This window comes from Haliotis rufescens, unplaced genomic scaffold (assembly GCF_023055435.1).
Source record: "Haliotis rufescens isolate VD_foot unplaced genomic scaffold, xgHalRufe1.0.p SCAF_1, whole genome shotgun sequence".
Taxonomy (NCBI): Eukaryota; Metazoa; Mollusca; class Gastropoda; order Lepetellida; family Haliotidae; genus Haliotis; species Haliotis rufescens.
This window is the reverse complement of record NW_025963779.1, coordinates 60,650,916-60,665,191: the sequence shown is the minus strand read 5'-3', so window position 1 is coordinate 60,665,191 and position 14,276 is coordinate 60,650,916. Positions and strand designations below refer to the sequence as shown.

General features: G+C 39.5%; 1 protein-coding gene across 2 annotated transcripts in view; it reads right to left on the bottom strand.

The window, feature by feature from the left end:
* Positions 1-14,276, bottom strand: part of LOC124145062 (collagen alpha-1(X) chain-like) — a 78,163-nt gene that overhangs the window by 3,161 nt on the left and 60,726 nt on the right. Inside the window, exons 4-12 of one of the 2 annotated variants that reach the window (XM_046514730.2) lie at positions 11,607-11,720; positions 10,272-10,388; positions 8,668-8,748; positions 6,725-6,805; positions 2,826-3,008; positions 2,352-2,408; positions 1,886-1,957; positions 1,504-1,557; positions 590-672 (exon numbers count right to left, since the gene is read on the bottom strand). In XM_046514730.2, coding sequence (XP_046370686.2) covers positions 590-672; positions 1,504-1,557; positions 1,886-1,957; positions 2,352-2,408; positions 2,826-3,008; positions 6,725-6,805; positions 8,668-8,748; positions 10,272-10,388; positions 11,607-11,720 — 842 coding nt within the window. The remainder of the gene's footprint in view (positions 1-589; positions 673-1,503; positions 1,558-1,885; positions 1,958-2,351; positions 2,409-2,825; positions 3,009-6,724; positions 6,806-8,667; positions 8,749-10,271; positions 10,389-11,606; positions 11,721-14,276) is intronic. The other variant, XM_048398836.1, reaches the window with a different exon arrangement.

Sequence of the window (14,276 nt, the reverse complement as noted above, 5' to 3'; positions counted from 1 at the left end):
TCGACATACAATAATGAAAATATATTATAGTAATGTAAGTCCAACCCTGACGTTACCGTTTTCTGCTCCATGACGTCGACCAGCAAATATGCAAGACATATGCATCAGGTCAGCGAACACCCAGTGTCATCCGTATATATATTTTCATAAATGTAAGTCTTATTTAAACGCCTTGAAAAGTATTCAAATGTGCCGGTTTCAATTATGTTGTAGATCGAAAGGCTACCGTTTAGCTTTGAACAATTTATAAAGGTCATCCGGTAATAAAAGGATTTTTGTCATGATCTTTATTATTAAGTGCTAATATAAGAGTAAAAATCCTCATTTGACATTTATATTTTATTAGTCACGATAATGGACTGATTTGAAGTCAATTGTCTAGAGGATCTCGCAAAGAATGAAACAGCTATGGATAACATTAAACCTGTTTACATAAACGTATAAATGATGAAAAAATAATCATGATTCTATCAAAACGCTAACTGTATTTTATTTTAATATAACTATTTACAAAATATACGTAACCATGGACCCCAATAATGTGTATACTGTACACCAGTAATAGTCATTGCTTGGTTTAAATACTTACAAACACGCATGTTAAGGTCATGATGATCATATTCAGTCTTGGTTCGTGACCCGTGCTGCTGGCAACGCTTGAGGTTCTGGCTCCTGTAAGAACAGATGGTCGTTTACATGTAACCCCAGAGATACAAGCCCCAGGGACTTCTAATAATGCTCACCAACAGGTTGCCATGCAACGGTAGATTGCAGTACAGTTGTTGAAAAGTGTGTTCATGTGTTCCTTAAGAACAGTAGGGTACTAACGTTCTGTTTACTTTTCGTTGATAGAACAATTAGCGAGCTGTGGTACATCCACCCTTAAATCCGACGGAAAATTAATCCAAAGAACGTGTAAAACAAATGCTATTTTCTATTGACACAAGCGCTGTCTCAACTATGTATAGTGTACGTCAAGGAAGTACCCCCACGTCACGTACGAAAGACAGGGTCGGCAGACGTGGAATTCTTACGATCATCGGTACAAGCAACAATCAATTCAGATCTTCTAAGGCACTGTAAATAACGTATTAATCAACAGAGACCGATTGAAACAGCGTGAGAGGACAAAATAAACCCATCTAAAACATGGAGATATACGACTAGTATTTATCCACAGAAATACGTTCAGACCCAATTCAAGGCGATAGATTTGGTGATGACAGGGTAATGTCTAGCTACACGACCTTCTAAATGCTATCAGTGAAAGGAAACAAAAGTGGCAGAGAAAGGTATAAGCGAGACAGAGTCACAGGGAGACCAATATTTGATGGCCCATATCGTCTAGCTGGTCTACTGAACGAGACACTGACCACGTCAAGGATATGTGCCATGAAATGTTGGTCAGATTGTAGGCCATGCTTGTGAGGGTGGCGGAAGGTGAGGGAAAATGGGATGCTAGAAGCAATGATTCATAGTGTCATGCAATAAATGCAAGTATACCTTTAATAAATATAGCTGTCGTTCTAGGTCGTCTAGCGTTTTCATTGCAGTGAGCTATAATGTAAAGGCATTGTCTAAATCACTTGTCCGTGACTGATGTCGAACAAATTGAGTAATAACGAAGGAAACATGTCAGCAACCGATCTTTTAATGATTTTCAAAATGAAGATCGAAATTAAAAAAAGAAATTTAGTTATGTTGGCAAGCGTAATGACGAACGCTCATCAGCGAGTTAACAAGTATAATAACAAATAACAAATTTCCTTAACGAAATATTTTGCTTAATATCTTCGTCCAAGGCATTGAAAGGCTGTTTTATGATGTCCAATGTATAATGCATGGAAGTCCATGGCGGCGGTTAATTGTCATGTAGGGGGCTTACCCTCACAACTCCCTGAATCACCTTTGCTTCCTTTCTGTCCGGGAGGACCCCTTGGGCCCGATAACACATTCTCTGTGAACAATTCATGGAATACGTAAAGCTGACGCTCTACACAGGCATAAAGGGAGACGAGAGACGTCCCCCGAGAGGCATATTTTACGGCTAGGTGTTGTTACGATGATTAACCTACGATGAACATTTGCTTGAAGGAATGAGTTCACAAGGGACAATACTGCATTACCGCATTGTGATCTGCAGATTACCCCAATTTTAATACAGTTAATGCGTTGCTTAACATTATTTTTTGTTCGTCCGATCAGTTAAACATATTCCACTGTGGTTTTACAAAGCTCTTTTTTGCAGTGACCGAAATCGATCAACATTGTCTGAACTCTACAAGGTTTGAATACAAGTTTACTGATGGCCGAACAGACAGGTGTGGGAGGATATGAAATTTTACACATGCCTCGGTATGATGGGTATCCCAGTCTTTGTAGTCGGTCAGAGTTCTCTTCGGGTAAACCTAGATAAAAGAAGAGAGAATGAGCAAGTTATATCATTTTTAACATATTAACGATGTATGGTTGTTTTACAAAGAAAAGACTCACTAATTTTTGTCCATGATATTGGACTGACAAGGTAACATTATTAAATTAAAATGGGAGTTTGGTGGATATCCGGTGAACACATAGCATGAGAAAGTGAGTTTAACGTGGCATCGGCATCATTCCAGCATAATAGTGGCTTATATATGGTTTTTAGTGAGTACAAACACTAAATAACGAGTAGTGAGTGAGAAGGAAATAATGGTCACATGGGCAGTATCTCAGCCATATCGTGACGAGACATTGAATAACACATTCCATGATAACGTGTGTATCCATATACATCGATCTTAAAGCTGTTTATTATATAGTGTTAAATTCGTTTTGACACTCACATGTACACACTCCGGGAGGGCCCTGCCAACCCATCTGTCCTTGGTCTCCTTTCGTTCCTTTAAGTCCTGGTACCCCCGGGACTCCACTCATCCCCCTAGTGCCAGGCGTTCCGTTCAAACCATCATCTCCCTTTCTTCCCTTCCTGCCTGGTTTACCGTCTGTTCCGTTTCGACCAGGCAACCCTGGTAAATGTACATTCGTATATCATCCATTTATATTATTTTGAGGGCACATATACTCATATATTCCTAACTGACAATCACATTTGGCTAACATGTCTAGAGGGATAATTTCAATGATGTCATCATACCGCTGTCTTATAATGACATCACCATCATCATCATCATCATCATCATCATCATTCAGCATGGGTCACAGGGCAGCAAAATGCAATTTATGAGTTATTGCATTGCATGAAAGACAATCATTAAATATGAAGTGGATATATTAGGCATTGCTACAAACAACATGATTTGAAGTAGACGTCTTAACACCAAGAAAAGACTTGCAACCTAACTTCAATCCAGGCCCTCCAATAACATTGGCAGTTCTTTGCTCTCAGACACCGTAAAACATCATATGGCATAGGATTCAGTATTGATAGAACTTCTTAAAATACCGAATAACGACCTTTTGGATTGCACAATACACTATTAAAGTGCTTATTCCAAGACATATTTCTTTAAAAGGTTAAGCCTTAATATTGATAAGAATGGACACATATGTATGTTATTTGTTAAAATTATGTGAACTGTGCAAATAACAATGTCTCTTGACTGTTTGCACATAGTTTAATAGTACACAAACCTTTCTTTTCTAAATTTAGATGTTATTTCAGAAGGATGTAGATTAACAATGTGAAATCTTTAACAATAAGATGAATTTGCATGGAACGTTAGAAATTAATATGGCACGCAAATGTCACAAGATTAGAATATAATCACACGTTAGCTGTACGGTTACCGTTCAGTCTATTAAAATACAGTATTTTCACCAGTCTTATGTGCAAGGAATATGTTCACTAACATTTTTTTCAAACCTAGTTAGGATTCATCACACACGAAAGTACAATTATATATTTGGTCTGTACTTATCACTACCACTATAATATGCCGTCTGTACAAGCACTACTTATCTAAACTTGATTCTGTTTGGTCAATCAGAGGTTTCAAATCACAATTACCATCTCCGACTAAAACAGATTTGAGGTTTGAGGACCCCATGACCGCAGACGAAAGTATTTACAGAGAAGTACTGTTGCTGCACGTTCGGTTCCAAATTCAATAGAGCGCGGTTAAATCTACAGGTAAGCTTTTCCTACATTGAAAACACAGTTGGTTTATGGCCCAAGGATCTATTCATATAAACTACCGTACTTCTTATAATAAAAACTGTATTGCAATTTGAATTCAGTTCCAGTGTGGACAGAGGGACAAAACAGTTTAAACTTCATATCGACTGACAAATCGAACAGACAGTACATCACCTTAAATGTTTCATAGTTTGAAGAAATCACGATGCAGTTTCTGAAAGGCGAATTGCAATAAGTACTGTGTGTATAGTTTTTTTCAATAATCGGAGAAACCTAAGCAGGCTGACTTTGGAGTCGGAGTCCAATCCAATATTGACTGAACCATTACTAACGAGATATTTTAATCAGAAATCCGCTTGTCTGCTCTCTGACATTTCTTTATGAAGTACAAAGGCAATGAAGCCTAAAATGTAGGCACAAATCCAAACTGTTGCTGTGAGACAAACGTTGTCCCGTAGCTTGGGTAAGACTTCAAGAAATCAATATTTTGTGTTTGAGTTGTTCGCGAAAGATTTTCGATTATTAAAATTTAGAAGAAATGCATCATGAACATTTAAAAAGGAAAATCATTTGAGACAGATAGACGGACGTGTATTGTGTCACATCTAGACATTATGTAACATTATCAGAAAAAATACTTCAGGAGTTCGCATCGTTTTTATATATGCGGTTTTATATATATTTGATACATAATCTGTCGCCTGTGGCAACGATCAGAGTCTTTTTATGGCTTTTAAAACACTACGCACTCATGTTAAATGATCTGTTGTTCCTCGTTTTATTTTCCTTGTGTCAATTTTCGTCAGTACCCTAAAACCTTATTTGTTTTCAATGAAACTAGGCCCGGGCTATTGGGAAAACCCAGCAAGTTCCATTGAAATCATTCACGTTGTGTGAATGTAAACTCAAATTTTATTATGAACACCAATCGATCAGTTCATTAGACAGTGTCTCACATTGTGACACAGGTCACTATTACAATTACAATATCTAGACTTAGGCGGGAAAGAGACACCAGACTGTGATGCTTTAGTCTCCCTAATTGTCTATTCCAAGTTTCTCGTGTGTTTTGAGGGACATATCATTCTCGTCGTAGGTATGCCGAATCAACACGAACACTAAAGAAACATATGATCGACAAGCCACAAACTGCCACATAACAAGCAAATTATTATTCTAATAAATCTAATTTTCAAACACTGCAAATCAATACTGTGTCTAGCTCTTCTCCTATGTAAGAATGAACGTAAGAGCCAATACTCTAGAGTTTGTTTAAAGTTATATGACCACTCCACTTTCTCAGTGAATCCACATAAACGAACAAAAACTGCCCGGGGCTCTGGCTTCCTCAAGGCAAGTCACTTCAGTGCAGCCTACTTCTAACGGTAAAAGCGCCATCAGTTTCAGTATTCTCGGAAGGGTTTAAGACCGCGTTGGAAGGACTGTGTGTGCATCAGCATAGTGATTGCAATGTATGTACTGGATAATTCAGTACTTAGTACAAAGTCTAATCGATATCGGACCGGAATAATCCTTTATTGGCATTGGCATGAATGTAGTTTAAGGCTAAGAACCGAGGAATGCGCTCGTGATTTAATGTCTTTGTTAACGGTAAATAATATGCCCGTACAAAGGTTTTATATAAGATGCTACTAATAAACAGTCTACTATTCATTCGAATTCCCCAAGAAGGCACTGCATGTTCTGTCTATCTGATCAATGTCTTCACGCTACATAAACATGTTGTGTATCATGGCCAAACACAGAGCCTTACCCAGACTAAACACAAGGATGATAGATATTATGAGTGAGTGAGTATGGTTTTACGCCGCTTTTAACAATATTCAAGCAATATCACGGCGGGGGACACCAGAGATGGGATTCACACATTGTACCCATGTTGGGAATCGAACCCGGGACTTCGCCGTGACGAGCGAACGCTTTAACCACTAAGCTACCCCACCGCAAAATTTTAAAAAGATAGACACACATGTGTCTTCGTGTATACGATTCATACTGAAATCGTAAGGAAACAAAGCGATAATTACATGAGCGTGAATATTTCAGTAAAATGGTCAAAACATAAATCTCACTGAATACCTAAACCTTGAACCAACGTAGAACATAAGAAGAAAACCACTATGAGACCCGACTAACATGGAGACCCATGGAACATGGACAATGCATCGAGTTATCCTTTGTTCGAGACAAGTTGATTTACCAATGTGTCGATAAAGAATCTTCCAAGACCATAAAATCAAAATGGAAAACCTTGATTCTTCTTTTCCTGATGAGGGGCGGTCGGGTAGCCTAGTGGTTAAAGCGTTCGCTCGTCACGCCGAAGACCCGGTTTCGATTTCCGACATGGGTACAATGTGTGAATCCCATTTCTGGTGCCCCCCGCCGTGATATTGCTGGAATATTGCTAAAAGCGGCGTAAAACCATACTCACTCACTCACTCACTCACTCACTCACTGTTTTCCTGAGGAAGTGATACATAATACATGTATTGCCATAAGCGTACATATATTTCCCAGGGCTATTGGTAGTTTATGATGGGAACATGTATGCGGCGCGATCCTCACCTGACTGTCCATGATATCCATCCAGCCCATCCTTTCCAGGCGGCCCCATCGGTCCTGGTGGTCCTTTGGGCCCATCTAAACCTACATGCAAAGTACAAACATAATTACCAACTACCCATATACATTCGTACATATATAGAGGTTATCACGCGAGTGTGTTTGGGGATGGTAAATATCCTGCATTAGGAATAAACATTGTATTTAGCGAGCCTTGGCGAGCTAAATACATAGTGTTTATTCCTCATACAGGATATTTACCATCCTCAAACACACAAGCGTGTTAACCTCTTTATCATATAATGTCATTCCTTAATTCTTTAAAATCGCTTTCCCACTCTCACAAACATTACCGAAACATTACGAGTTTTCCTGGAATGCGCGCATTAATATTTATTTCGTCACAGGGTAAGTGATGTGTCAGTCGGACAGTGACAGTAGCCAATATAGTTCCAACTGAAATCTGTTTCTTATTCAGTGGCGAGGAAACATATACGCAAAACAACAGTTGTTATTAATTGCCTTTCGCGGCAATCCATCGGTCTGTCCGCTAGAGTAACTGCCCTTTGTCAAAGGGAAGCTACTCTAACCCTAATCTATGAGACGTCAAGGCCACGTTCAGGCGTTGTTGACAGTCGGCCTGTCCTGTTATAACGTTAAGCAGTGTAGTCAGATGTACACACAGCGACAAAACGAAACAATGTAACAAGACAAGCATAATTCGGCAAAATCCAACTATTTTAATTTGTGGAGAAGGTTTCAAGCCGCAGAGGTCTACAAACACAGATATGGCTACTGATCCCGCTTAGCTAGGCCTCGTGCCCTCGCAAAATTGTTTCGAAATTTATACCTCCAAAGTTGCCAAAACTTATAAAATGCCTTAGCTACGTCACAGTTAGACACTGATTTTCAGTATATTAGACTGTTCTTTTGATAATGATAGCAATTATCCCTGTGGTTTATCCACTAAACGCCATATTTGTTTATAAACAGTGAAAGTAGTCCTACTTGACCTTTGATATTTGCATCTCTATCCGCATATAACCCAAACGGATATCGTTTTTATCTGTTGGCTTTATCCTGCCGAGAAACCTACCCATTATATGATAAATGCATATATGCAATTACAAAGCATATGACACATAACCCTGAATGCATTGTATTTCGGCAAATGATGTCATTTCTAATTCACCAGGTTGTTAACTGTGTAAGGAACTGGTCACCAAGTCGTAATGATCAGGATGAAACTGTCAAAGAAAAAAGCTAAAAGGGCATATAAATACGCGTGAATCTCGGATTGCGGAAACCTCCCCGCCGAGATGACTGCTCTCTGTCAGTGGCATGTTTTATTCAAATCCCAAATCGGCCAAAAACATATTTCCTTTTTCAAATCTAGCAGGTGTCGGACGTTTTTTCCCCTGTGCTTAATTTTCACTGACGAGTTACAGTTAGCATTCTCTTTGATGAAATACTTGTTCACAAGGGCGCTTACAAAAGTGGTTAAATAATTAAGTAAATATCACACATCAGAATAACATTTTTTTTCAGTAGCATCGTGACCCGTGAAACTTTGAAGATGGATTGGTACCACAGCGGTGTTCCTATCCCTGATTTCCTCCAGGCACTTCAAACACAAGAAGATTACATTTCCTCTAAGACAAATAATTGTTATTTCCCTTTCATGTTACAACCGACCATTAGCGTTCAGTTAGAATATTTACCCAGCGACAACTAACTCTACTTATCATATGATTGGCTGCATTGAATTTGAATCTGAGATTTGAACAAAAGATAACATATTTTCATGAAGAACGTGGGGCCATATATGGACGTTTTATTTACAATGCGGGTGAATTGTATGCATTTTTTCAATGGATTATTTTCTTAATATCTCACGCGTGCAATACATAAATGAAGGTGTTGTATTGATTACTAACTGTGCCTACCCATTGGTCCTTTCTTGCCGGGGAATCCCAGCAGTCCTCGTCCTCCTTTATTCCCCTTCATTCCCTTAACTCCCGGAACACCTATTAAAATAATCGATACATACAAAGGTTGTATAAGTGGAACAAAAGATAGAAAATGACCATTTGTCTGGAAATATCTACAGACATCCGCAACTGAAACAAATAATAATTTCATTATTTCTATTTTTAAATAATGTTGCACTGTTTAAAACGGTTTTTGTCACAATCAGCTTACTTTTGCCCTAAACAAATATTAAATTAAGGTTGTAAGAACACACGGAGTAGCTTTAGACAGCCGTCTATCTATCAATTATGCATACAGACATTTTTTATGAGCTTGTTATAGAAAAGATTTATAGTAAGGTCATGAAATTCTATCCTATATGTCTATGACTATTTCAGCAGCTTTCTATTGATAATGCACACAAAAGGCAATATTGCAGAAGAAACAGTTTTCAAACTAATTGCAACCTCAAGATCAAGTGTCCAGCTACAGTTAATAACGACGTTGTACCTGCAACCCTTCGCTTATAAAGCCATTCCACATCAATTTCCCCACTGGAAAGAGATGCCTTAACAAAGGGTGACTTTGGATGAAAATCAATGGAACAGACGCCGGGATAAGGCATGATATAACAATATATCTCCAGACAAACGGCAATTGTGTCTTACACTGCCATTGTGCGAGGTACAGGGCTACCACAGGAATCTGTTGCGTGTTGTAGCATCCCTTGAAGTAATAAAAACAAAGCCCCAACGTGCAGCTCTCTGGAAATTAAGTTTTGCATTTCGTCATCAGCGACTAGTTGATCAATAGTTGGCCCTGGCTCCACGAAATGATACAAAAAATCCGACGTCCGAGGAATGAACACGCCAAGAATATCGTGTTTCAAATGTTCTATCACATACGTCAAATTGAAAAGAAGAAAAACAAATCGGTTCCTGATATGAATTTCCTGATGAAAGTGTTGGTGTTGACAGCCGTGTTGGTGAGGGACTACATCCTAGTCTCTCGGCCTTTGGGATCAAGTAATGGCTCACGAGGATGTTTTTAGTTAACAGGTTATGCATGTAATCATATGTTCCCTTAGCGTCCATCAAGTTGTTCTTCTGTGTATAGATGATGTCATAGATTCATATGGTTGTCTAAAAGGTAAATCGCGTTTCAATAACATTGCCTTTTCTATCACGAGGGATGCCAACAGTCCTTAACAGTTACCGAGAAAAAGAATACGAGACAAAACGCGACATGTAAATATTCTTTAGAACACGTTGGACAGTACATCGAATCAGCATCATTATCATTTCAAAGATGCAGTTGTGCTCTCAGATGCCAATTACCAACCCAACTCTATCCAGGATCGTGCTATCCGTGTCACCACTGATTTTCCATTCTTATAATTTCCACAGCTATTGCCCCTTTACACCAAGTGGAATCTATTTCGGCAGAAAATCTAGGTTGGTTATCATCTTGCATTGACAATTTATATTTACTGTAGCACCCCAACACAAAGGGTATGTTTCTGTGTGCACCAAGGAGTTATTAGGCCGAAGCTGAAACAAGAAGTGACCAAATGACATACCAGGTAGTCCATCAATCCCTGGCATGCCATCCAGGCCAGGAGGCCCCGGGGGTCCTGGCACACCCGTCTTACCTGGGGGCCCCTTAGGACCAAATGGGCCAAGTTCACCTTTGTCACCTGTAGAAAAGAAAACTCGGAGAACCAGTTGCGTTTGAAACGGTATAGCAGGGAGCCTGGGATTTTATTGAGAAAAAATGAATTGTCCCAGAAAATGCTGTCGGTCCCTACAAAAACATCAAGACATGCTTTCATCTGAATGTGTAGCGTTCATATAATGCAGAGGAATCTTTTCTTCAATATTGCAAATATGCTTTGCAGCTCGATTTAATTCCTTTAGCATGTATGCTACTGCACTTGGGTTAATATTTAAGGGGTGAATCAACAGTTATGGTAACAGTGCAAAATTAATGACAAAATGTTCAGGCGAGCTATGAAGTATTGTTTCAACTTTATGCTTATTTAGCCTCCCAGCCCTGGCACGTTATGAAGTGGTTCAATAAGCAGTAAAGGAAATGAGCCTCCTGAATACAGCGACTCTTCGGAGATACGTGTGAGGTGAAGACAACTCACTGCACTGTCTGGCAACCCAGGAGGGCACCTAGCCGGGGAACTGAGATTGGCCTCCAGATGAAATGGATGCTGCCACAAGGGGTTTGTTTTTTCGCCACATTGAGCAATATTACAGCTATATGGCGGCGGTCTGTAACTAATCAAGTCCGGGCCAGACAATCCAATGATTGACATCATGAGCATCGACCTAAACAATTAGGATACGATGACATACATCAACGAGCACCCTGTCCACCCGATCCCGTTAGTCGCCTCTTGCGACAAGCATGGGTTACCGATATAGCGACGTCATGTTCTAGCAGGTGTAAACGACTTGAAAATTGACTTGCTACGCTTAAAAGATACTGTCACTAAGTAATCCGTATAAATGTAAATTATCCCAATCTAACTTTATTAAACATACATTTAGGTTGTCCATTGTTAACGCTGTTTCCTTCATTTCCATAGCAAACGTTATTTGGTTTGAACAGGCGGCAAGGTGGTCTCGTTGTGAAACGTTGCTTCCTTCAGCCGCGCCAAGTTCCAATGGCCTTGTCGTCGAATTTAAGAATTTCTCGTGGTGACGTCAATCGTCAGCACCACAATCTATTACGTCTATAATCTGTGTTAGGTTGGACGTTTTCCCCACATACACACAATACGCCGTGACTTAACTGCAGATACTATTCAAAGCAGTGCAAACCCAACTCACCCAAATACACTATTTCAAAACAAAAGCGTGTCTAAAAATAATCTCTTTGAGTATATCGTGTAAATTGCACAAACCTTTCGGCCCTGGGGGGCCTCTCAAGTTCCCAAGAGTCCGTAGGTTTTCAACAGGAAGACCGGAATATAAGGACAGTGCAGCCACTCCTGGTTCGCCCTTCTGGCCTGGTAAACCTAGACCACAAAATTGTTACATATGCAAGTATACTATACTGTTAAACGTCATTGATTGGAAATCTTGGAAACAAGTGATGGACATCCAGTAATCTGTAGTCTGAGACAAGACGTTCCATTCTTCTTAAGGATATATTCGGTTAAAGAGTTCGAGTTGTAGGTCTAACTGTACTTGTTGTTGTTGTTGTTTTACGCCGCACTCAACAATATTCCAGCTACATGACGGCGGTCTGAAAATAATCGAGTCTGGACCAAACAATGCAGTGATTGACATCATGAGCAATTCGGATACGATGACATGCGTTAGCCGCATCTTATCTAACTGTATTTACATATATTTGTTTTCAATATCACATAATCCATCTTGTAATTAAGATATTTTGTAAGCATGGTTTCATTCAAGACAATCTCACTTGATAGAATAAACGTGGAGGCCTTTGATTGACGCTTTGGAATAATACAATGGCAGCAGCCCCACTGAAAACAGTGAAACTCTGGAATAATAAAATGGCAGCAGCCCCACTGAAAACAGTGAAACTTTGGAATGAAGTTCTTGAAACAAAGGCTGTTGGGGCGTGAAGACAAAACACTGTGCTGTCTGACAATCCCTCCCAGGCCCTAGACTGTGAACTGAGATCAGTCTCTAGGTTCTGCTGCGTGTGATCGTCATGGTGTAGGTGTAAACATCATGTGAAAATTGACTTTCTACCCTTCTTCACACTTAAGCATCGGGAATACCGGGACGTCAATTATTTAATGCAAATTCGTGTCATTTATCCCTAAAGTTGTTTACGCACAACATATTTCACTTCCTAGATTCTCTGCTATCATGTTAAATTGATACACCCGAACATCGACCTGATCCTTCTTTCTGGGAAACAAATGATTGCTGTGTGAACACCTGGCGGGTTACTGAAAGCGTGTATGGCGTCAAAAAGACATCGTATCAATCTTGTACCATCTGACCCTTCATCACTCGTAAACACACACTCATCTTGAATGTGTATGCAGTGCATGATCTATTCAATGTTTCATTCAATGTGACATCACTAAATAATAGACCACATCCAGCTCTCTTCCGTCGCGTTTTTCTGTCATTCGTGTTTCTACATCCCGGCCTGCTGATACAACGAAAAGAACATTGCACGCAATAGCCGGATGTAACGTTTTTAAAGACAGAAACGAGAAAACATTTCTCATCCTCCAGCCTAGTAGCAAGATAAAGTAATCTAAGCAAATCCAATATTATCGACTGGCATCAGGAAATTAGACTGGAAGGGTAATGTGGTTTCAATTAGGATAATACGTTAACAGTACTGTTGGGTCAACGCTTGGATTCACTGTCTGAGTCTCGCGTCGGGGGACTGAACACTCCACCATTACACATTGAATAAAACCGATTATAAGGGAATAAGATGAACTATTATACGAAAGAAATGTCGGTGGAAAGTTTAAGTTGATAAAATACTGAATACATGTCGTTCCATTGGGTTCCGTCAAAGGTGAGGTGAGGTGAGATGGGGCTGAAAGTCCGTTCAAGATTATTGCACTTACATGCATTTGGGACGTGGCCGGAGATTCAAGCCTAAGACGCTACATAATTTCGGTCATTCAGGTCAACAATCACTTGTCTTTGCATGTGTTTGTGACGAATAGACTTTACCTTTCGCAAACACCTGGTATCATCACTACTTGATATTTTTTATACACACGTGGTCATGTCGACAAACAGATTTCTTTTGTTTATGGAAAGGGTAATATCGCTTTTATGTCCCCCAAAACGCAGTGAGATAACCGAAATACAGTTTAAAACGGCGTAAAAAACTACTCACGCTCATTTCAGCAATTTCAGTCAAAATTCCCATGCATATTTGCTTGAAAATGTGTCAGAATCTAAACCAATCAACCAATAAATAATAATCTTTTGCAAAATATCAAAGTTCAGACTTTCAATGAGTTCGTCAAGTATCCAATGGAATAACCTTATTCATATTTATTTGCAATTGTTTCAAGAATAACTTCATGTCTAAAAGTCAATTACATTTTTTAGAATCATTGTCAAAGTTCAAATTCTTGCCCGTATCTTTTGCAATATTGAAAGCACATCGGTAAACAAGCACTAGAGTATTAGATTGATGACAGCGACAAGGACAAGTCAAAAGCTAAACGGATGAGGTTCCAGTATGTTTCGCTATGGTTTCCAGATATAAATGTGTCTACGTTATCTTGTTACCAGTTCTTTTCGGTTTAAGCTGCTGATGGCTGGCCCCGTTCGGCTCAGTGTGCTGCCTAGGCCCCGAGGGAGACCGTCACAGTGACTTTGGAAGCTAATGACTGCAGTAACTCCGCTAAAGAAAACGCTCAAGTGCTCCAAAAACACTTCATGTGTTATAAAAGCTTAACCTCGTCCATCTGGGTATGAGATAATGGTGTACCTTATGGGCACAGGGTCGAGTCCACATCAGCGTAAAAATAAATTGAGTTGTCCCCAGAGCTGTCGGATTTATGTGTGTATTTTAAATGATGAAGTATATGAAAACCAGTAGAGATCTGTAT